Raw genomic sequence first — 25,169 nt, 5'->3', positions numbered from 1 at the left:
GCCATTCAAAACAGAATACAGAAAATGCAAGTAGAACTTGAATGAACTCATCTTTATGGTGCATCATATATTTATGATGCATTGTGTTTAGGGTCAAATTTAAGTTTCGTTGCATATTCTTGGCTACTGTTGACAGTGTATTTTGGACTAGCTAAGATTTATTATCCAGATTTTCCACTAGGGGAACTCGGAGCACATACAAGAACTGTTTCAAACACCCATCCTTACTTGAAAATATACTCAGTTGTGCACGGAGGCTGTCACAAGTGATTGCATAATGGAGAGCTTCACAAACTCTAATTTTTTTTTTCTTTCTAGGGAGAGTAATTGATGTTGATCAAGGAATTATTTGTGAAAATGTTCCTATAATTACTCCGAATGGCGATGTGGTGGTTTCCAGACTAAACTTCAAAGTAAGATGATATGCAAGAATCTTCTGATTGTTGCCATCACATTAACATAAACAGCACAGAATTCATATACCTTATGTTAAGTACTTGGAGGAGCATATGGATAAAAGGGGAAGTCCAGAAAGGTAGGCATAGTAGCTCAATAGAGGCAGACATATGTAGTTTGTCCTGCTCAAAGAAAGAAAAGGGAGGATTTCTGTTGCTGTTGCCAAGTGAAAAAACTGAGATTTTCAAAGGTGTCTATGGGACTACGCATTCATCTTTAGTTAATTTAGTCAAATTGAGATGCTTTACTCACAAGGCTCCTTTAAAAGTCTGAGGCCGCAGCAACAGTGAAAAAATCAAACCCATAGTTTTACTTGATCAGCACAAAGAGCAGTGCTGACTAATAGCTATGATGGCATAGTTCACAAGTCCAGTTGGGGAGCATTTACTCAGTAGAAACTTGTATTGTTTTTAAAAAGCTATTCCAGACACCTCTTGGTACCTGCTCCCAGTTTTAATGAGTGACCTTTACTGATTTACTGCCATATGTATCCTGATCTGATGTTCCAGTGCAGATGTTATTTCTAAAAAGAGTTGAAGTTATCAGAAATAAATTTAACAATTCCAGGAGATCTTTTAATTTAGCTAAAGCAGGATGTTCCTTTTCCTCTGAATTAGGAACTAGGAGGAAAGGGTCCTAGCTATGGCAAAACTTGCAACAACTTCAGTGTAGGAATTTCAGAACTGCAAAATTACAACCTTATGATCAAGGAGATAGTTCTATTTATTAATTTGTCTCAAGAGACAGAAGCAAAGAAAATGTAGAAGTCAGTATATTTCTGTAAAACATAGATAATGATATTGTGATTATGCATAAATATACATTCATATATACACAGGATAATAGTCAAATGAGTAAAAAAACCACTTGGCATCACAGCCAAGTTAACATAGGTAATTAAGTGGGCAATGGCAACGTGAAAAAAATTTTCCAAATCACTTGATTGGCCTCCCATGCTTGCAATTAATATCACAGATAGACACAATACTGCTTTAAACACTGTTATCACCCTTGGACCTAATCTGCATTAGAAAAATTGATTCTGGCTATGATGTATTGACACGGTAATATAATCATATTACATATTACATTACGTGAATATAATAATATATTACTATATTACTACTATTTACTGCTCTTACTTCTATTACTACTGTTTACTGCTCTATAAACATTAGTTTATAGAGATACTCAGATATAATAGAAATTATTTTCATTATCTCAGCCCACATATTTTTTCTATTGTCACTCTTTCCAGAATAGTTGCATGAATACATGCAGCTTATCAATGAAATTGGTTGATAACTTTATGTAAATGCTTATGTAACCCGTTTTAGGGGTCTTAGACTCTCTTGTGCCACATACACTGTGTAGTAACATCTTTGTATTTTCATCCCCTTTGCAGGTCGAGGAGGGGATGAATCTTTTAATCACTGGACCCAATGGCTGTGGAAAGAGTTCACTCTTCAGAATTTTAAGTGGTTTGTGGCCTGTGTATGGAGGAGTTCTCTACAAGCCCCCTCCACAACATATGTTTTATATACCACAAAGGTATGTGTCTTGCTGAAGATGATGTCTCTTATCTGGTTAAATGAATTTTGACCCTTCTTCTCATATTTCTAAATTGTGATGTGTACATCCAAGTCGAAAGGTGCTAAGCACAACCTTAGGTGTGTGAAGTGTGTTTATAAAAAGAGATCTTTTCTCATTGGTGATGCAGCATCATTAGCCATTGGAAAGGACTCACATACACTTGTGTTGGAGCCTGTGTTCCTCAGATGGATAAATTCCTGGATAATTGGGATCACGGGAATGGACTGGAGTCTGAAAGAAATTTGAAATAGACCTGGTATATCTCAAATCTGATTTCTTTTAAAACCAAGGATTGAAACAAGTGAGAGTGGTTTGATTCTTAAATGTCAAAGTAACCAAAACTTTCACACTGCAAGACCCCAATCCAATCCAACAGTAACTGCAGATTGCCTTTTTAATAATATATGCTCATTTCACTAATAGAAGCTTGGCTTTGTTGTGCTTTCTTTGTACTCTGACATGCCGTTGGACTCTCAGTACATGCTCTTATGCAATTGGTTCCAGAGTATCTCCTTAGAGACCTCTAACTCTTGTTTTGCAAAAGCAAAGTCAAACACTAAATCTTTGCTTCCTGTTAGTTCATTTCTTCCCATGGGCAAAAGAAATATTCGTTATAACAGTTTGGAGCTTTGTTTAAAAAGTACAAGATATTAAGGTGAATGGAGTCTACTGAAGTGATCAGTAGATTTTCCTTGCTGCAGGTGAAGGTAGCAAAGAACACTGCTCTATGATTTTTTCAAATACCAGTATAATTTATTGCTAGCCATTGTGATTTTTCGGATTCACTCAAGACTCTTATTCAGGAGTTTGGAGCAAAATGCTTTATTAAATGTTTTTCAAAGCATTTCAGAATACCCATTGTGTGGAACATTCTTAAAACTGATTTACTCAGAACAAAAGCTAATCCAAATTTTTTTCTTGAAGAAAATCTTGAGTTTCAGTCACTTCTTTCTTCTGTCTGATCCCAGCCCCTGCTCAGATCAACATCTGTGGCTGGCTTGCTTGCAGCCCTTTCCCTTTACTTATGTTCCCTTTATTCTGTGAAAGCAAACAGACTGATCTTGCATTCAGACAGATTTGCCAAGATGCTGATTGGGGGCATTGCATCACATCTGCTGGGTTTTCATTTCCATAAACATGGTTCTCTGTTAGCTGCTTCCCCTAACTTTGCAGTGCTGGAAGAGTTTGTCCAGCAGACCTCTTCTATGAAACATTTCAAAAAGTTTTAGTCAGAATTCACCCAATGTTTTTGCAGGCCTCTGTGACCAAAGCCATGTAGGGTTTGGTGTATGCAGTCCATTCTAGTAGGAACCCCAACACGGAGGGTCCTGCTGTGATGTCCTTGCAACATCCAAGGGACACTGCCTTAGCTCAGCTCTGTGGCTCTTCATGAGCCCTGTGCTTCCCTTCCCAAGGGACAGAGCAGTGTCTGAGTAAATGGGGCAACAGTGAATGACAGAAAAGGCTCTTCTGCAAAGGTGCTACACCTTGATTGTGGCTGAAGATTCTGAAGTCTGCTCTGGAGGACAATTCAGCTGTGTCAGAGTGCGTTTTGTACACTCAGAAACGTGAGCTGTCACTCATAAGTGTCTCATATTTGGACAGGGACTGAGTCTGAATCTTGTAGGGATTTCTGGGTGAATGTGGCTGAAGGGGTTGATGAAAGACAGCAGTTTGTTCAGTTGTCCTTAAAAGCCTCAAATTGGATTTTTTGCCAGTGTATTTGTTCTTTGGGCATAGAGAGTCTTCGATGAATATCTGAGATACTAAGAATTACTTGAAGGGTATCCAGTTTTACATTGAAGTTTGTAAATTGGGAACAAGATTTGCAACAGATCTGCTGGAGTTTTAGGGCTTTTGTGTGGATTACCTTACATGGTCCAGGCTTTTCTTTTTTTTTTTGCCTGTAATCCACCAGTGAGTGCTTTAACAGTTCCTTTATTTGTGGCCTAAATAAATCACACATTCACTTGAGGTTTTTTTTTTTTTGTCTGTCCCTGGCTCTAGTATACATTTAGAATTTTTGTACTGGTTTTTAAACTGTGCTGGAATGCCCAGATTAAAGAGGTTTGTTTTGAAAGTCCTGCTGGTGCAACCATTTTGCTTATTAACTGCAAATTGCTACTTTATCAAGATTACCTTCTGTTTGTTTATTTTTGTTAGGCATAATTCTATGAATTCTAGACTGAAGAATAGAGTGTCCTGCCTATATTTCATCATGTTTCATCATAACTTTAGGAAAAATTGTTCCTGTCAATCTGGAAAATGTTCCAGGAAGTGTTTCAGACTGACAGGGTCTGGGAAGTGGTAAGATGAGATCAACCTAGCATCAGCCTACCTCACTGTTTTGTTTGGTGAGTAGGTGAAACTTGATGATACAGCAGAAAGCTCTTGAATTGGTGGATGTCCATCAGAGCAGCCATTAGGATGACATCCCTGTGTTTATGTGTACACATCTCTGGTCTAAGACACAGCAGATGGCTTTCCATTAGTGGACACAGTTACCATTGAAGCATCTGCATTCCTGTGGCTGAGTTTAATTCTGCATCAGTCCGTTTTGAGTCAAGTGTGGGAAACCTCATCTGCACACATAAATGGACTTTTTGGTTTTTTAGATTATTTAGTGTAATTATACTGCTTTTTAAATCTTTTGCTGTGAATTGTTGTAAGGGCTTTTGTTTCTCCCCTTATGTAGGACTAGGCCTTGCAGAATTTATCTGTAATCAGTCCAAGTTCTGGTGGATGCTGATGGGACAATCTGCCCTATTGGGGGCAGGGTGAGAAAAGCCCAGGAATTTCAGGGGCTCTGCCCCTGTCCCTGACAGGCCTGTCCAAGAGGAGAGTGTGCAGAAGGGGGGCAGGCAGGAGGGGTGGAGGCTTGAAGAGCCTTTAAGCAGTTCAGCATCATTTGGTGCCTGAAGCAGCTTATTGTTTCAGTGCTAGGAACTGGTCACACGTCAACGGAGTTGTCAGATCTAATTGAAGACTCAGTAACTGGCAGAGTGTATGTTCTTACCCCTTCTTCTAATTCTCTCTGTCCCTCTTTTGCAAAGTAAAATTCATTTGTGTTAACCACCTCTTTGCATTCTTCTTTGAATCAACTGGTCAGGAATGTAGCATGAATGAAAATATAATGAATATAAAATATATTAATGAAAATATACACTTGTGGCACTCTAGTTAGTAAGGAATCATGGTTCAAATCAAAATCCAGAAATATAATTTTAAATAATAAATAATTAACAAAAGTATGTAGTGGGTAACATGAGTGCTGATGCTGAAGATATACAGCACACAGAATCACAGAATTCACAGAATGACTAGGTTGGAAGAGACCTTTAAGATCATCAAGTCCAACTCATGCCAGAACCCCTCAACTAAACCATGGCACAACCAGTCTTTTTTTAAACACATCCAGGGATGGTGACTACACCACCTCCCTGGTCAGACCATTCCAGTACTTGATCACTCTTAATAAAACACTTTTTTTCTAATATCCAACCTATATTTCCCTTGGTGCAGCTTAAGACTATGACCTCTCATTCTGTCAGTTGTTGCCTGGAGGAAGAGACCAAGCCCCACCTGACTACACCCACCTTTCAGGGAGTTGTAGAGAGTGACATGAGATGTATCTGAAGCACTTCAGGAATTAGCCTTTCACAACCTCTCTGAAAGTAGCCTGTTTCTCCAGACTGCACCCTGGTTCTACGCTGTTGGTCTTATACTTGGGAGGAGACTCCGTCTTCATGGTGTTAGAGAGCTCTGGCATTCAATTCCTCCTAGCATTTACTCCAGCTTTTCTTGCTCTCCACCTAAAAGTCTCAGCTTTTTCAGTTGTAAGGAAACAGATTCTGCACATGTTGGCTCTCGTTTCCTTGGTTTGATATAAATGCCAGCAGAATTGCACACCTACATACTTGCAGGTTACCTTGACAACAGCACAGGAATATTCCTCAATATCTCTGCACTCTAAGTTGCAGTAAAGCTCTAATTACCATTGGGTTATTGATATAAATTGTTAATAATTTTCTGCCTGCTGTGTCATATTGTCTTACTTGCATGAAGGAATATCTCATGCAGTCTCTGTTAGTTCCATAACCTTTGATCGTGACTCTCAAGTCTTCCTAGCACAGCACATACCTAAAATGTCCATCAGCATTTTCTCTTTCTTGAGGCCTGATTCTCATAGAGCCTGGAGTAATACATTGTACTTCTTTCTCCTCATCCATTGTCACTGTTCTTTCTCTCCAGCTTGCTTTTACTCTAATTTGGATATTTTTGTGAGAGGTGTGTTTCTCCAGTAGCATGCATAGTTTCTTTATTATCCTGTGTGCCATTCTAGTAGAAGACCTACCCACTTTCTCACAGTCACAGCAATGGCCCAGTTCTGTATTCTTTCTCTCTTGCTATTGCTCATTCAAGTAGATCTCTAACATTTCTTTCTTTCAACACCAAGATTATCAAATGCTAAAAGAGAGGCAACCAAAGATAAACTAGTATTCAATGTTGTTTGTTCTTTGTCATTTAAAATTTATATACCTATATCTTGCTGCCTTCTTACTAATATTAGGACAGTATGGAATAGAACAGTTTAAAGGTTTATCTGGCCCTCCTAAGCTGTTTGGTTTTGCATACATCTGCTCTATTTCTGGTATTTTATGTGGGGTTCATTTACAAATCTTTTCCTGTCTGGCATTTTTACTTCTGTTTTCTAAAAATATCCTTGGATACAAAACAAAATTACATCAGCCACAGAGATATTTTTCCTCTCCTACTCTCTGAGTAATCCAAATGTCTGATGTGATTTGCCTCAGCTAGTCCGAGAATATTCATCAAGTGGATGAATGAAGCAAGAATGTTTCAGTTCTAAGTGATATAAATAATTAAGTGATAAAATAAAAGTAAATTTTACATTATAAACACATGAAAATTTGAAGATTATAGTGCAACTCAAATGTTGTTTTAAGCATGAAGTAGTTAGTAGTGGCCACTCTCATCCTGAAACAGTTCTTGATTAGTAAACAATGTAACTTGTAAAATTGCTGTGTTTTGCTCTCAGATACCCTATATGGCATATGGAAGTTTGTGCAAATGGAGTATGTATCTATATGGTTCTTTTGTATCAGACTATTTCCTTGTTAGTGTGTGGTCTGCTGGAGAAGTCGCCTGGATGAAGTTCTGTGCAAATACCCCTATACGAATTCTGTTGCCTCATCTCATTTACACTGGCTCAGATGTCTCTGTCCTGTGTTGCATTTTGCACATCCTAATTTGTTGTCAGCTAACATTGCTCTGTCTTTAGCTATGATCTTTTTAGTTGAGTCAGGTGGAGTTAAGCTGTACTCTGCACATGCCAACTCTGCACTAGTGATTGTCACTGCGTTTTGCTGACAGTGCATCACCACAACAACTTGTTCCTTCAGTACTTTGCCATCAGTTCATGCTATGCTGTACAGTTACCTGCTCCCTGGAGCACTGGATCTGTTTGTTGGACTTGGTGCTATCAAGTTCATGATGCTCCTTTTCAATGTGTTTATTTCCAAAGTTCACCACTTATCTGACAGATGAGAAAAAGGTCTTTGGTAGATAAGCATTAACAAAAAGCATAACACAACACACTTCCTACTGTGTGCAATAGTTTGCATACTATTTTGATATAGATATGCTTTAAAGATTACCTGCTATTTGTATCTTGTTTTTCCTCTTTTAAGATTAATCAGTTCAGACAACTTACCTCAGTTCTGTTGTTTGTTAGAAATTGTGGCCTGGCATCTAAGAGGGCTGTCAGGCTCTCCCCTTGGCCAGGACACAGCTTCTTCATTTCATCTTTTTTGGCATTCCTATAGAAATGCTTGCACTTATCCTTCCTGACTGATGAAAGTTCCATCTTACCTCATCTAGACCAGAAAAGTTCTTGCATTGCTGCCCTGTAGGTTGGCTGAAGCTTTGCCTGCCAGAAGCTCTGTGAAACCTCTCCATTTCCACTGAATGCTCACTCAGAGCTGTAAAGTTTGAATGTTTATTATTAGATCTATGTGCTGACCTCTTGGTAGGATACTGTTTAAAAAATTCACCAACACTGATAGTCAGAGGTAGGAAATGGTTTTGTGGATTAGCTGCTGGTCCCCCTCAAGCCATGCCAGGTGTCTTCTCTACTGGCCAGATACAGGACTCAACTGATTAAAGCACAGTTTACAGGTATTTGCTGTTATTAAGGAAAATGTTGCATAAATTCCAGATTGAAGTATATAGTCAACTTGCTGCATTGGGGTTTACCTTAGGTTTAAAATGTATTTACATAAATGCAACATTTAAGGGCTGCTGCTAAACTGATGTTTGTGAAAGATTTCAGCATTCTCTGGGGTTTTAGATCCTCAGTGCCTTCAGACTGGTGCATGTCTGGAGCAAGCTGTGGCTATGGGAAATACTAAGAGGACCAAATGTGGGTGAGGAATTGAGAGGTGTTGACACATACTCAACTTTTACTCCAGTCATCTGTGAATGTGCCAGACTGTTTATGAAACTTCATTTAAAACCTAGGAAAAATAAGGTTTGGGCTTTTTTAAAGTAACATAGTCAGGTTAAGCTTGACAAACATTTTATAATTACAAAGCCATTAATAGATTGTAAGAACTGAATACATGGCTGGTGTTTATAGGATATATCCTGCAAAACAATGACAATCTATTTAATCTGTGTTAGGTTCATTTTGCTGATACAAACAGCTCATAGCATCATAGCATGCCTTGGATTAAAAGGGGCATTTAAGACCATCCACTTCCAACCCCCTGCCATGATCAGGGACATCTTCCACTAGACCAGGTTGCACAAAGCCCTGTCCAGCCTGGCTTTGGACATTTAGAGTAATGGAGTATCCACAATTCTTTTGCCTTTAAAATTTAGTTTTGATAGTAGTACCAGGGGAGCAAATTCACCTAGAGGTTAATTGAGAGCTCTGTGTAGCTTAGCAGTGGTACAGACAAAGTTGCATGTTAGGGAGTAATCTGGTGTTTGCATTTACATGACCTAGTTTCTGCACTACGCTCCCATTACTCCATCCTGCTTGAGCAGTTACATCCAGCTTAATTCACCTGCCCTGCAACTGTGCAACAAAGGATTTTTGACAGATGAACAGAATGGCAACTGTTTGCCATTTCAATAATATTTTACCTAGGAGCATCATAAAGCACGCTTCAAATGCCTTATGCATATCAAGTAATGAGAAACAATTTGGTTACATAACAGTGGGAAGCACTGGGAAGCATCAGCTACAAAATCTGCCTGACATAAAAAGCTTGATATGAAATGGCTAAAAGGATACTGGCTTTTGTAAGGGAAGGACAGCTGAAAGCTCTAATAACAACTGGTATCAACTTCCCTGGGAATAAGTCCTTTATCCTCCTTCCTACTATAGTTTTCAATCACAAACTCCATTATGGTGCCTTATGCTTTTAAAAATCCGGGTGGTAGACATAGCCAATGCCTCCTTCTTGAGGAGAAGGTAGTAGTTATTCCCATGCCCTTTAGACTTTGCCATTTGCCTGCCCCAGTGTCCTGGACACCAAAACTCCAGAACTGTGTCCCAGCTCCAAGGTCATTCAGCCTTCTCCCAGCTTCTCCATGGTCTGCTCACTCTGATACCTTTCTTAGGTTCTAGTTCTGTGTTTGACTGCCTGCAGGCTAAATCTGTTTGCCCAAGACCACATCCAGATGGCTTTTGAATATCTCCAGGGATGGAGATTCCCTAGCCTCTCTGGGAAACTTGCTTCAGTGCTTGATCACCCTCACAGTAAAAAATTGTTTCCAGATGCTCATATGGCATCTTCTGTTTCAGTTTGTGCCCATTAGCTCTGATCCTGTCACTTGACACCAGCGAGAAGAGCCCAGCTCTGTCCTCTTTGTACCCTCCCTTCAGGTATTTATATAAGTTGATAAGATTCCCTTGAGACTTTTCCAGGCTAAACACCCCCAGGTCTCTTTCCTCACAGGAGAGCTGCTCCAGTCCCTTCACCAGTTCTGTGGTACTTGAATCCCGTGCAGTGCCAGGAGCCCAGCATTGTGCAGCATTAGACAGACCTCCAGTCACAGCACAGCATATGCAATGCTTTGTGCTAAGGTTCCTTGGCACTATGGTCTTGAGCACTCTGGTAGGATTTTCTTACGAGTAAACAATGCCATTTATCACTTCTACTATCAGACCAAAGGATGTTGCCATGAGAACATGCTGTATCACTTCAAGATAAAGACAAGGACGAGCCGGTGGTGCAATTGCTGGTGCCAAGTGGGAACTGCTTGCAGGCTCCTCTCTGACGCTGACAAAGTTTATCCTGCACCCAGGAGATAAGTGCAGTGCAGCACAGGCCAAGCTGTATGTGCAGCACAACCCAACACAGTGCAGCAAAGTGTAGCATAGGCCTGTGGTCACTCAAGGCAGCTGTTCCACAGATCACCAACTCCATCATGAGCAGCAGTCTTGCAGCTGGGGTCACTGCAGCTGCTTGGCCTGTGTCCTAGGACCAGTTCACTAGAGGACACCATTGACTACAAAGAGGGCCAGGGGTAACTAACTCAGGCTTACATGAGTAACTTCTAGGTGAGGTGACTCTTCTCTGCTGACAATGCAGAGTAGTCCCCACAACAATGGGTTTTCACTTCATTGTTCTTTAGCCATTATGCCATGGTCTCATGGGAAAATGTGGCAGGTGGGATTTTTTTCTTCAGTTCATCATGTGTGCACCTACCTAGCTTAGAGGGCCTTCCCAAGAGGAAAGACTTTTCCAGGCTTGGTTATTTGCCTAACATCTTGCATTAATTATACCCTATCAACTCAGTTTCTGCTTATTACTGCAGCTCTCTTGAAGAGCTGTGTCACATACCAATAATGCTTATAAAATGTCTATAGTAATGTTCCATGTATCCATATACATGGTGTTTCTCTATTCTGTCTGTCATGTTCTGTCCAGTGTAATGCAGTGTTACACAGCAGATAAGAGAAGGAAGTCAGTGCAGTGTGTGGCTTCTCACTTGTTGGCAGGTGTTTCACTGCAGACACACTACTGCTCTATGAATACTTGTGTATTCATGTCACAGTGCATGGAAAAAGTTATGCTATGGACAACTAAGAACTGTAGAAATCCAGAGAAAAAACAGCCTTTGTTCTAGAGGCTGTCTACACTTCTTCTTCCCTGTGAAATAAGGTGTCACTCCTCATCTACAAAACTGTGAATAATTTGGGATCATTCTAGAAGAGGGAAACTGCCTTGCTCATTGTGTTACACTGCTGTGATAAAACTCAGAAACACTTCCTAGGCTGGAGTATGCCTGGTGGGACTGACAGGTTAGAATCTTGTCCAGAACAGCTCATTGTTCTTTCTTGAGTTCATTGATCTTCATGATCATCCATCCAGATAATCCTTCTATCAACAGTACTGCCAGAGGTAGTTTAAGAAATGGAGAGTATTTTCTCTTCATTTGATTGATTCGTTGCAGGTGGTATAGTTATTTCAGAATACATTAGCTGCTAAAATTCTGTAGAAATTGTTTGGGGTTTGATTTTAATTATAAGTGCCTTTTTGTGTGTTCTCTTCCTATCACAAGATACAAATAGACTGAACAGAGTAATTGTGTGAATTGCTCGCCTTAAACATTTTTTTGCCATCTGACCAGTTCTAGTAATATTCTGTCTGTGATACTGGTAATAGTGAAAAATCATGAGGTGAGATGAAACCTGAGTATGAATAGCACTTTAAAGGCTTCTTTTACCTTTCAGGTTATTATTTTTTCCTAAATTGTTTTCTGGTAGAAATGTGCACAGATTTTTGGCAAGAAAAACAAAACAAAAAAACCAAAACGAAAAATCCACTGAGTGATTAATGTGATTTTTTCACCCTTTGATACCAGATTCTAATTATTCTATGCATTGTGAATTCAGCCTTTCATACTGTGCATTTCATTTCCTGTTAACTATATTCCTTGGCATTATGGTCTTTAGTGCTCTGGTAAGATTTTCCACTAGGTAACTGATCTATCTGAAATATTTAGAAGATGTTTGTGGCCAGTTCTGTATGAGTGGAGAGCAAAGTTCAGTGTAGGGTAGTTTAAAGACAGATCAATTATTTATTTATTTAGAACAGTTACTGAAACTTTAGCTGGCCCTAAAATCCCTTGAACTAGACACAGTGTGATAAAGAAACAGCCTGTTATTGTTTTTTAAAATTTGATAAATATTATTTATTGTTTAACTATTTGGTGATAGCACCTTCTGTTTGAGAGCAGTGGATACAACACTACTTAAAAAGAACTTAATTCACATTCATTCAAGACATTTTCTCAAATTTGTAGTAGTGGTGCCATCTTTTTTTCCTGTTTATTTTATTAATGTCATCGAAGAATTATTAAGAATTCAGTTACTTTAATTAGTGGATGCTGTTGTTTCTTGTTGATCACTGATGATAAAGATTTTCTGTTGGTGAAAACTGGAGCATTGCAATAGCTGGAGTTTTGCTGAAGTCATTCCAATCAAAGTATAGCAGCTCATAAAATTATGATCTTGGCAAGCAAGGTGGTAGAAAATTCAAATACGGGGACATCCCCTAGATGGTCAGGCAGAGATTTCGAGTTTTTGGAAAATGGTCCAAAATATCTATGTAGTAGGTAAAGGGAGCCACCTAGAGTTAACCTATAGGAATCTCTACGTATAAATGTGTGTGTGATCTTCTGCCACTTACTGCAGCTTAGGTGCCAAACTGAGAGCTAAATGTTAAACCCATTTATCCTTCCTGAGGACAGGCACCTAAATAAGATTAGAACCCCCTTTAAATGTATTTACAATGCTACTGAAGGGTTAGGGTAGTTACTGGATTTTATCTTAGAGAGCGTTGGGGAAAAAAAGACTGGTATTAAAGACTGCCTCCTTCCAGTTGAAGACTCTGACTGTTACAGTATATAATTAGGCTCTTTCCAGTAACTCTCTCTTTGGACACATGGTTCCTGCCTCTTAACAGTAGTTTCCTTCTAAGCCATTCTTATTTTCTGCTAGTTAGTAGTTGATGGGGTTTGTTACTCCACTGTCAGCTGGGCTTTTCTGTAATTTTTACAGACTAGGTGGGGAGAGGCATGCTTGGTAGTACTGGTGTGTTTAGCTGGGAGGCCAGAGGGAAAATCCAGCTGTGTCAGGAAGCAGTGCTGGTGACTCAGTAAACAGCATGGCACCAAGTGTCCTGGCACAGGATGTTTGAGCATTGCTTTCCCTGTTTTGCCACAGGTTAAATCTCAGAGCTGCTAGTCATTACAGGATCATACTTCACAAGAGTAAGGTATTAAACTCCAGACAAATTATATGATAGGTAACTCTGTCCTCCTTGCCCTACCTGTAGCTTCACCTAAATTACACAGTCTTACCCACTGATTTAAACCTTTCTGAGCCCTGGTGGAGTTGCTCTTCTGTCCCAGAGGTGGCAGCAGTCTGGAGCAAGTGAAGTGATTTCTACACATGCAAGATGTCAAGGCCTTTGGAATTTTAGATGGAGAGCATTGTGGATATGTAAAAGTTTATTACTTCATGAAGTTACTTCATGTTCAGAGTTGAGATTTTGCAATATCACAATTAATGTAAGTGGTTCAGTGCACTTGGTGATGCAGCAGCCCAGGGCAGTACTATTGCCACAATAAGCAGAGAGCAGAACGATAAGCAATGAGGAGCAAGCAGTGCCTGTATTTGACTCGTGGTTCTGGTTTTGCTCCATCTGTGTGCTTGCCACAACATAGAGATGACCAAAATATTTTCAAAGAGTACAGATCTCCTGCCCTTCCCATCCTCACCCAGTTAGTGGTGAAAGTAGTTTAACCACAGACTGGTACAGACAGTTCACCATGGATGTTTGCAGCATTAAAACCAATGCAGCTGATGCCAGCTTGCATGTGAATTTTAGTTTATATGGCAGCTTTAGTTCTGTAATTCTTCATTTGTTGCACTGTGAGTTCCTTCACATTACTCTATGGTGTATTTTAGGGACTCGGAATAACAATGGATAGATCCACCCTTCTGCAGATACTTCCAAGGGAAGGGAAGAAATCTGCTGAGGTATTATACATCTCTACCAGGCAAAGCCTCTGCATGGCTGGGACCTTCCCACCATGCAGGTACAGAGCTTTTTAGGGAAGAAAACTGACTGCTTTTTAACACACTGTGAAGTAGTTAGAAGCGGTTCTTGGTGGCAAGAGCAAGCTGCCTGGAAGCTTCCTCATTGCTGGCCCAGTTTTGACTGCTCCTCTCTGTCTTCATCCCCTGGCACTACAGCTTTAATAAGACTAGTATTGTTTTAGCAGATGAACCCAGAAGGAGTTGTGGAACACTTGGCACAGAAAGCAGGACAGAGTCTGGAGCCTGACTGTTCTTTGGCTCTGACTTTCCTTCCAAACTCAAAATCCCACAGACTGTTCCTGTGGTGTTTCCAATTTCCTATAGCTACCAGCAGTGTCTGTGAGACAGGATGGATATTTGTCCTTCACAAGAAATCCTTAGACCAGCAAAGGAAATGGTCAAGTAGATGTGTTTTAGGCTGCCTTTGCTGTCTTAACCGGAATGGCCTGATCTCTTCTAGAGAGCTGTGAAACTATTCTTTCAGTTTTCTTTATTTTGAGACTAGGAGGATTTTTGGGTCCTGGGCTGTACCAGAGGCTGGGCACAGCTCATGACATTGTGGCAATTTGCCATAGCCATTCCCCAGCTATGGGAACTCTGGCTTCACATTGGAGACAGCATATTTTAGTAAGACAGATGGTATTACCTGGTCTGGAAATACGGTGACTAAGAAGCTGCTTCGCATACAGCACAGCCTTGTACTTGGCAAAGGGAGGCTGGTGCTGGGAAGTTTAAGGTGACCAACCCCTTTAATGTGTGCTACTTTGCAATTCAGATGTGATGCACTGGCTTCTAGAGCCAGCTAAGTTATGCCCAAATTCTGCACTCCAGAATAGTAAAGAAAGAGTGTTTTCAGTGCAAAGAAAGTCTACAATTCTCTTGTGTGTCTCCTGCTGCACCATGGAATTCTTTACCAGTTTAAGCTGCAATGTTTTTGTTACAACTTGATTTTAACATGTGTATGTTTAAGTCAGTTTCTAAACCTCTTAAGAGTACCAAACCTTGAATACAGGATAGGTCTGCTGTTTCCAAGTGAAAGCTTTCAAAATGGGCTATGAAGTGGATATTTATTCTGCCTGTCATTGTGTTTCCATGCTAACACTACCCTTGTTGTTACCATATAATCAACTGTTACAGAAACAATACATTGACCCTAAGGTAAGTTTAGAAAAATGTTCACCCACAGTGCACCCGCTGGATAAATCCAGTTTTAGCAACGTAGTGTTTAAAGCCTTATACTCTGTTCATAGAGCATCAGCAAGATGTGCTCACTTGAGCCATCCTCAGATTACCAGTTTCCCTGTATTGTTCCTCAGGCCCTACATGTCCATTGGAACACTACGAGATCAAGTCATCTATCCAGACTCGGTGGAAGACATGCATGAGAAAGGCTACCAAGATCAAGATCTGGAGTCTATTCTGCATATGGTTCATCTGTACCACATAGTTCAAAGAGAAGGAGGTAAATTGCATATTTTTGTTAAGAACTTCACAAAATCCACTCCTTGCATGTGTGTCTTAGTGTGACTGAACTTCACTAACCGAACTGGCAAAATTGGATTCAGATCTTCATGGTTGTGGGAGCTTCACAGACACATAGTTGTTGCTTCTGATGCTAACAGAGGGAGAAGAGCTGAGTGCTCCTCCTCTCCTCAGTAAATGCATGCCCAAACTGAACATCCTCACTATCTTGTGATGGCCAGTCTTTTCCTGGTATTGTGGGATCATTTACCGTCCTTCATCTTCATAAAATCTGTAACATGTCTTAAAACATTGTAATGTCACTGACTACATCAACTTGAAAGCATGTGAATGAAGAGAGAGTCAGATCTGCTTTTACCTCCCTAGTTTGTGAGATCAGCAGGACTATGCTATGAGAAGTGTCAACACTGGCTGGCAGTAGAATGTTGCCATCTACTGCTTGCTGTTTAAGTTGCCCTGTGTTGTCAGTGTTTTTTGTCCTCAAAGTTGGGGATAATGTGTATATATATATATATATGCTGGCACTATATATGTCAAGATGCTAAAGGCTTCTTTTGTTTCTAAGGAACGGGAGCATTTAATGGCTTTTTTCCCCCAAACACTGCAGTAATTTTTATCCTTTTGTTCCTATCAGATGCTAATCACTAATTTCAATTTCCTCCCCATTATTATGTTTTTAAAATAGACATAGGACAAAGTTGATAACATTTAGAGAGAAGAAAAAGGATCTTCAGACCCCTTTAAGTGGTATGATGAATGTACCCTGCCTTTCTTTGCCAGCTGTCAGTACTGGTTTTGATCAGGTACTTTGCCTTGTGTGTGCTCTGTGAGTCTCAGGATCGTTCTGATGACACAGAGTAGTGCTTCAACCACTGGGAATCCCAAGACAATGTCTGAATTCCCCTTCCTGGAGGCAGCCAGTTGTTCTGTTAAAGAGGAAGAAGCTGTCTTTTTTTTTAAAGTATGTGTGGATACTTCAGAGTCTTTTCTGCACATTTTAGAGTGGAAAGTAGTAATCATTTAAAAAATCATTTAGGTATACAACAATTGTATACCTAAAGATACTTCTCCACTATGGGTTAAAGCTTCCTTGTTAAGAAAGTAATAATGACTGTTACAATAGAAAATAAGAATCTGCCATCCTTCTGATTCATGTTATTATTCAAATCTGATCCTATAACACAAGAAAAAGTAGGCAGAGCTAAGCTCAGTGACTGGAACAATTGCAGAGAAGGCCTCTCCTTCCTACACTGACACTACAACTATTCCTGTTGGTATTCCTGAGTCACTCACTTCACTAAGTGAGGTGCCCAGATTGCAGAAGAACAAGCAGGAATGCTGGAATTGGCAGCTAGAAAAGGAGGAGCAGTTAAATTATCAGTGGCAAGAAGTCACTGTGGAGTGTGTGCATTCACTTTGTGCTGGTACTTGTGGTTGGACTGCACAGCACATGATCCTTGGTGGCCAAAGCCACCCACCCAGCTGAGTGCACATGGTTGTGGTTTCTGACCCTGCAGCTGGAGCATGTCACTGCTCATGGGGCAGTCACTGTTCTTCATGTCCAAGATGCCTTGGCTCCAATCACTGAAACCCCAGGTTTGGATCAGTCTCATGCTGCTTTCCGTGCTGAGGAAAGTGTTTATTGCTGACCCTGTTCTTGCTCTTCTGCCTGTCTGACTGCACATGCACAACAAACACAATCTATTACAAAGTCTAGAGGACACTGTTAGTATTCACTCATGCTGTATTGAAGCTCAGGATAAGGGCACACTGTGCAAAAGTTGCACAAACAAATGTTGGGAAAAAATGTGTCTTAGGTGCTTTGTGATCTAAAGTGACAGAAGTGGGCAAAGCTGGAAAACAGGGAGAGAGATTACCACATACCAGGAAGTTCTTAGGACCATAATATACTTACTTGTTCCCTTTTCTTCTTGGGCATTTACAGGAGACAAGTGCCAAGGTAGGAGCAGAGAGGAAATCCGTGACATATGATTTGACACGCTACATGGATTTCATATGCTTAGATATTTTTTAAAGCTGCCCTGGTCTGCGACAAAGACTCTGGGGTTTTTTGAACCAACAAGACAGAGAAAGACTTCCTGAAAGTAAACAGTTGACATTTTATTTTTATACATAGACTAATATTTTTAATTCCAATTTTTATTTTATTATTTTGCTTAAAATCATATTTTTAAACTAAAAATATTTTTATTAAGAATTGAACTTTTTTCTTTCTGAAATAATGAAAAATCTCATATAAACCTCTTGTGCTTTAATTGATCATGAATGTAATGTGTGTATAATCTGATGCTTCGCAGTTTTGTGTTCTGCTCCTTGTGGGCAGTTATGAAAAAGCCAGATGAAGGCAGAGGTGCACAACTTTGACTCAAATTATTTGTTCTGGCATGACGTTACTGTTTTTAGCTGAATTACTTCCACATTGCAACAGTACAAGGATCATTGCATTCCAAGTATTACGTCTGATGTTGTTTCTGCTGCTGCCAATGACAGAAGTTCCTCTTTTTCTAGCATTAAGGTTTGACCCAGTTAGAAGTAAGTCAAATAAATAGCCTAGCTTGGCATTTAGCTTTTGTGTTACCCTCGTGAAACATTTTTCAGTCGGTATCAACAGAATATATAAAATCCACTAAAACAACAATCCGCCTCCCCAGCACCACTGTTCTTGATGTTCCTGAGTCCAAGCCCTTGAAGAGCACAGTGCAGTGTCTGTTGATAGTAGCCCCCCTTGCTGCTGGGGGCAGAGCTCCCTTTCCACTGAGGCCCACAATAATACTCCTCTCACCACCTGGATATTAGACGAATGCTGTTTTGTTACTTACCTTTTTATTATCTCTAAGGTGCCCCCATCAACATCTGCAAAGTTGTTAGCTCTACCAGAACCATAATTTTGTAGAAAATGAAGGTAGTACTCAGTGTGTGTGGTGAAAAAGCATGTCCAGAAATGGGGTCTAAAAGCATGGAGATATGCAGTACATATACATAAAGTATTTCCTGCTTTGAAAATCTGTGTGTATTTAGCAGGTGTCAGTGGAGATGCAGCCCTAGGCTGTCACACGAGAGGAGCCATGAGGCCACGGAGCTGCCTCCACGTGACTGAGCCTGTCCGGTTGGGGCTGATGACATTACTGAGCAAGTTCAACCTGTTTATGGTTTCTCAGCACTCCAGATTATAATTGTTCCTCATTATTTTGAGCATTTGTCATATCTTTGGGTGTTGTCCAGGGAGCCAGTGTGCTAGGCCACGTGTAAACAGATGGACAAACCCATTTCCTGTCTCAGATTATTTCATCTGATCGCTTTAGGCCTGGATTTGCTTTTGTTACTGGTACCAGCAGGAACTCTGGAGAGCTCTGCCGACTTTTCCAGTGCCTCTGAAATCCAGAGACACAAATCCCTGCAGTGTCATGCTGAGCTGGGGCTCATGCAATCGATGGTCTCTTTGTTCCTTGCTCAGCTCCGGGTTGTCCTTTGCATATTCGTCCTGCGCAGCACTGGGCTCTCTTTACATAAGCTGTGAAAGAGGCTTCCATGCCCAAAAGCACAGGCGGGCACTGTGGCTGCAGTCTACTGTGCTAGCCTTTCTTCTGTCCTTCAGCCACTGTCTGATAAGGTGCATTGGAATGTAGATCTGAAAAAGAAGCTTTTAAGCTTATCTTTTCATGGCAGCTGAATGCTTAGTCTTGCATGAAAATGCAAGGATTCACAAAGACGAAGGATACAGAGGGCTATGGATCCCAGGAGTAACCCATTTGGGTTTTGCCAGATACAGCTCGCATTTTTCTTCAGAAAAGGGAGATTAAAGGAATTACAAAAGACGCCATGCAAGAAAATGAAATGCTGCTATCTGAAGCTATCACTAGTTTTTGCTGGCAGCTGTATGTATTTCTGCTGCTGTTACTGTGCCCCAACATGAGCATTAAACATGCTCTTTGTCTTACTGGCTGCAAAAGCCATAACAAGAAGGTGGGCAAGGAATTCGGACTCTGAAAGCCAGGATTGTGCTTGCACTTACTGAGAGATTTGTGCTGCATTCATGGGCGAGCCATTTCATATCTTCATTTCTGAAATGGATGTAGTTATGGGTGACCTAAGCCACTGACTTGGCTGATATTTCCAGAACACTTAAGTACCTTCACTGATCTGTGCCATGTCAGCAGGAAGAAACAGGAGACAAGTGCACTATCGTTCACAGACAGAGGGGGAGTCAGTTTAGTGTGAGTTACAATGCCTTAGTGTTCTAATGAAATTATTTAGACATTTGAAAAGAATTTTTAAAAGGGATAATATAAAATTGCACACTTCATTATCTGTTGTTAGAGGCATTCCAAGTGGAAAATAGGAGAGTTCAGAGAGGGTGCTAGGGAGGAAGAGACAAGATGCACATGTCATATTCAGTTAGAACATAAGTTGAAGTAACCACAGAGAAGACCATTGTATCCTGGTAAATGGAGGTTACATCTTTTACCTTTAGAGTAAATAATAGAATTATTTTGCTGACAAGAGGATGCTGCTTTTTGACCGTCATTCTTTTTTTGTCTTTTAATAAGCCTTTATAAACCAGCTGATCAGGAGGAAACTGTATGAACACAGGCATTGCTTCCCCAGGCACATGTGCACACATGCACACCCACCCACACCTTAGCTCAGATCCAGGTCCTGAAGCTCATCTGTATTCTCAGCTTAAAAATAACAGAACATAAGCAGCAGCTTGAATGTTGTCTTCAGAAGCATAGTTGTATCTATGGCTTTTTTGAAGAACAGATCCCATCCCTTGCTAGAATCCTTTGCCAAAAGGGAGTGCTCCAGGTGCTTTACAGTGCTTTTTGGAAGCTTAAGGTGTTGGTGGAACAGCACTCCAGCTCTCTGTGTGAGGTCCCAGCACTGGGACTGCTCAGCAAGAGCAGCCTGTGTGTATCTGTTCCCTTTACCAGAGTATATCCAAATGGTGATTCAGTTAATCACTACACAGCTCCATCTTTGTTGGGAGCCTGCTGATAGAAAGCACTGTATGTGCTCCTGGGAGGGTACCCACTGGCATCCTTAAACAAGAATGAAAGGAGAAAAGGGAGAAACTATAGGATCACTAAAGGTGATGTCTTTCTTGCATATGCCTGTTTTTTAAGTCTAAACTTTATAAATATTTATTTTTAAATCATTACATTATATTTTCTAATTTTATGTAGAGCAAGATCTTGAAATTTAGTCTCTATCATGATCAATTACTGTTTTTGGTTATACAGCCCTTCATCAGCTGTTTCATTGATGTTTTGTTCAGTCCTGCCAAGCCCTGGTGTAGCACCAAGCACAGGCAGAGCTGTACCAAGCCTCCTGCACCTTCACAAGCCCCATTGTTTCACATTTGTTCAGGTATCAGAAATAACACAGCCCACCTTCCTTGCTTTATCTCATTTATAATCTTTTCTGGCAAATATTTATTTTAAATTTGGCACTAGCAGAAAAGGGGTTTTGGCTGTGGTATTAACTTTTTAGTTACAGTATTTCTGGGGCTGATCTGAAAAAGATGTTCTCTTCCTCTCAGCCCCACTTCAGCTGCTTGTCTCATGAATAGATCATCTGTTGAGAAAATGTCTTGTCAGATTTATTGCTACATCTACACTCTTCTTTTTGAAAACTTGTCTATTGTGCTACTTTATCCATCTGGATTGTTCAGCTGAAAACTTATTTTCAGTAAGGTAATTAGTTACTTTATTTTTTCAGTAGGAGGAATTAATCATGCCCAAGTACTCACAGAACTCCAGTCTGCTCTAAGATCACAGATAAAATGCTTCACACTCCTGAAAGTGATACCTGAAAAGTACCTGAAAGTGATAAAGAAATAAATCAGTTAGAGAATGCAGGGAGAATATTAAATAAGAATATCTTATTTGTTCTGGTTTAGGGCAAAGATACATCCCTATGTCTGCAGTTGTGTTTCTGTTGGGTTTGCTGACAGTTTTCTTGGCCTACAGTAGTGAATGCAGTCTGACACCGGTCTTCATTTTTTACACTTCATTTATTTTACTTTGCGTTTAAATTTACTCATACCTTTCAAGAAAAAATAGAGAATTGTTCCATGAAACAAATATGACAGAATAAAATTACTAGTCGTATACAGGTCAGAGAAGTTTTTTTTCAAAGAGATGGTAAGTAAAATTTTTTGACAATATCTATATGACCAAAAAGTCTAAATTCCACTTTCAAAATTGTCACGATATAAGGGACATTTTTCCAGCTGATTGCCAGTGGACAGGCATTTAAGTATTTCAGAAGATGTGATTCAGTAGTGTGAGCTGTCTCTTCTGCAGCTGAAATGCTGTTTATGATTTTGGTTACAGATTGCAGAGATGTTGCAAGTGAAGCTTCATTTCCTTCATAAACTTATTTTGTCCTGACTCATTTTGTTTGCGTTTTTTTTAAAAGGCTGGGATGCAATCATGGATTGGAAAGATGTCCTATCAGGGGGAGAAAAACAAAGGATGGGCATGGCCCGGATGTTTTACCACAAGTAAGTGTTATGGTTCATTCTTTAAGAAGAAAGAGCTTTGCAGAGTTCCTTTTACAGTTTGAGCAGTAGTAGACTATAATCTGCATGCAGTATGCCACACTGTCTAGCATAGGATCTGCATAAATCTTTTTGTTTATTCATAAAAGCTCTGCCTTTGGTTTGGATAATGCTTTTTAAGCTTTGCTTTTGGCAACATAGCATTATCTTTTTCAGATATTTCTTTCTTTAACATCTTGGGCACAAACATCTTCCCTCCTACAAATGCTGCTGAAGTGTGATGGACTATTGCAAGAAGCTCTGGGAGTTTGAAAGCCAAGCTCCTTAACCTTTTGAAGACTGCAAGCACGCAAAGGCAGCCCAGTCCTTACATAGCAGTGGATAGGATGTTTCGAGTTGGCTTTAGCTACTGCATTACTTGATGAGTACAAAATAATGCTAGGTCAGACTAGGACATAGAAGTTAGATCACTGTGTACTCAAATGGGCCAGCAAATAAAGCCCATTTTTTCCTGGAAGTTGTCTTTTCACCTGAATAATGCATGGAAACTTCATGTTGTTTCTAGCCAGCTTCCAGCTGTAAATAAGAGGCAGCTGTCTGGCAAAAATAGCTCTCTACTTCCTGTTGTTCTTTCAATTAAACCTTGTACATGGGAATACTGTCCATAACCTAGAAGAGTAATGTTCTTTATCTGCTTTTAAAAGGCCGAAATATGCATTGTTGGATGAATGTACGAGTGCTGTAAGCATTGATGTTGAAGGAAAGATATTCCAAGCTGCAAAAGCTGCTGGGATATCCCTGCTTTCCATAACACACAGACCTTCTCTTTGGTAAGTATATTCAGGGCTTTATCATGGTCCTTGCTTTTAGCTCTCTCACAAGCAGTGGATTGGCCTTTATTCTCTGTACTGGGACAGTTGTTTAGTCAATATCTACTGCAGTTTCTAAAATAAGTTGTCTACAACAGTAATGATGTAAATTAATTTAGCATGGAATTTTTTTCATTCTTTAAAAGGTATTTATTCATCCCTCTTATTTTTTAATGTATTTCAGTTATTAATATGCAGATGTCTAAGAGGTAATTAATTAGTCTATACCAGAGACACAACAGGTATCACCAGGTTATTCTGTAGAGGTGACAAGATATACATGAGGTGTCCTGGGGAAGTTTACCACTGCAGGGAAAAGATGGGAAACATGGCAAGTGTTTAAATTATACTTTGTTCTTCCGTAGGAATACTATGTCTCCTTTTTTAACAATTGTGTCCTCTACCTGCAGCATTTAGCTTCTTGATTTTTGGGAGTTTGGTGGGGCAGAAGTAGAAGGATGGGTTAAGCATTTGGTATCACAAAGGATAATATGCAAGAAGTGGTGAATGTCAGACTGGAGATGAGTCTCTTTTCAGTCCCATGTCATAAGCCATTGAGTTTATTAAAGCTGTCACATTCCCTGGATTGGATTTATAATCAGTGTTTTATGATGCATTTTACCTTCTAAAATTTATAGTGATAAATTCCACAGTCATTCCAGCAGTTCTGAGAGCTCTCTGCTCTTCCTCTGGCACCTCCTGAAAAATGTTTTGTCAGGTCTTGACAAACTCCACATGTACACCTTTGAATATTTTCAATGCACACACCCTGATACTCACTGAAAGATCTATGACTCCTACACAGACTTTTTTATTTTGGTCCCTTGCAAACTGAACCATGTTTTAGGAGTGAAGTTACCTTTAGCCCACCTTATAAGACACAGGGGAACAAACTCGGGTGTAATTGAACAAACTTGAGTTTTATCAGTAGGATCAGGGGCATCATGCCTGCCTCACTGTATTTGCTGCTAAGGAGGTAAGACATCTATCAGAAAGGGAGGTAAGTAAAATAAACTGGGACTAGAATTCCTGAGGGAGAAATGAACCTTGTCTGATGCTGCTGTTCTAGCTTCTGGGGAAAAGGATCTGATGGAGTTGTAGTGAAGGCAGCTGTAGCCACAGTGTTTCTAAGATGGAGGCAGTAAGAGGGGGCCACCACCTTGGCCAGGGACAGCAGGTGATGGGTGGACCTTCCATGGTCCTGCTGCCTACTGCTGCCAGCATCCCTGCAGGTGAGGAGCTCAGAGCCTGGCCACGTGGGCTGCAGAGGCAATGAGTGCCCCGGCTGGGAGCCCATACCAGTGCTATTGCTTCCAGCTGGCACCCACGGAATTTCACTATCGGCCTGGGGCAGTCCTGGTGACAGGCTTTGGAATACCCAAATCCCTTATTTGGATGTTCTGGGAAGACAAGTCATTGGAAAAAAGTCTTACCCAGTGATCCAGAACTGGACAACTCAGGTTCCTGAGAGGCATCTTTGAAAAGAGACACATACATCTAAATTTGCATGCAAAAACAACCGTGTTTCCTGAGCCATTACTAATGTTTTAATTTCTACTGCAGGAAGTACCACACTCACTTGCTGCAGTTTGATGGACAAGGCGGCTGGCGTTTCGAGCAGTTGGACACTGCTATCCGTTTATCATTGAGTGAGGAAAAACAGAGACTGGAATCCCAGCTTGCAGGAATTCCTAAAATGCAGCAGAGACTGAATGAACTGTGTAAAATCCTGGGAGAAGATTCAGTGCTTAAAACAATGGACAAAGAAGAATAAATAATTTATGGTTTATGTTTTTAAAAGTATTTTTTTAGTTAAAAGCATTACAAATTCAGCCATTATCCTTTGCATGCATTGTGACAGAGGCTTAGAGCATAGCAAAACACAGCCAGCAGAAAATAATGCTCTGAACGCTATGTAAGGCTTTAGTGTTTTAGTATTAAGGAGGAAAGTGGTTGAACTGTGAAAAGAAAATAAGCAAGTGCACAGAGTATAAGATTAGTCATTACAGCTTATGTTAATTCCTAGTGAAAGCCCAATTCACTGCAAGAAACGACCAACACACTTAGGTTTTATAGGCGAATTTTTGCCTGAGACTTGGCCTGC

The 25,169-nt window shown here is 40.2% G+C and overlaps 1 protein-coding gene across 1 annotated transcript in view; it reads left to right on the top strand.

The window, feature by feature from the left end:
- ABCD2 (ATP binding cassette subfamily D member 2) overlaps positions 1-24,868 on the top strand; it is a 37,538-nt gene extending 12,670 nt beyond the window's left edge. The window contains exons 5-10 of the mRNA XM_014868973.2: positions 319-413; positions 1,862-2,007; positions 15,508-15,653; positions 22,115-22,199; positions 22,901-23,026; positions 24,629-24,868. Coding sequence (XP_014724459.1) covers positions 319-413; positions 1,862-2,007; positions 15,508-15,653; positions 22,115-22,199; positions 22,901-23,026; positions 24,629-24,839 — 809 coding nt within the window. The 3' untranslated portion in view covers positions 24,840-24,868. The remainder of the gene's footprint in view (positions 1-318; positions 414-1,861; positions 2,008-15,507; positions 15,654-22,114; positions 22,200-22,900; positions 23,027-24,628) is intronic.
- The last annotated feature ends 301 nt before the right edge of the window (positions 24,869-25,169 follow it).

Source organism: Sturnus vulgaris, chromosome 5 (genome assembly GCF_052056855.1).
Source record: "Sturnus vulgaris isolate bStuVul1 chromosome 5, bStuVul1.hap1, whole genome shotgun sequence".
NCBI lineage: Eukaryota > Metazoa > Chordata > Aves > Passeriformes > Sturnidae > Sturnus > Sturnus vulgaris.
This window is presented reverse-complemented; position numbering and strand designations above follow the sequence as displayed.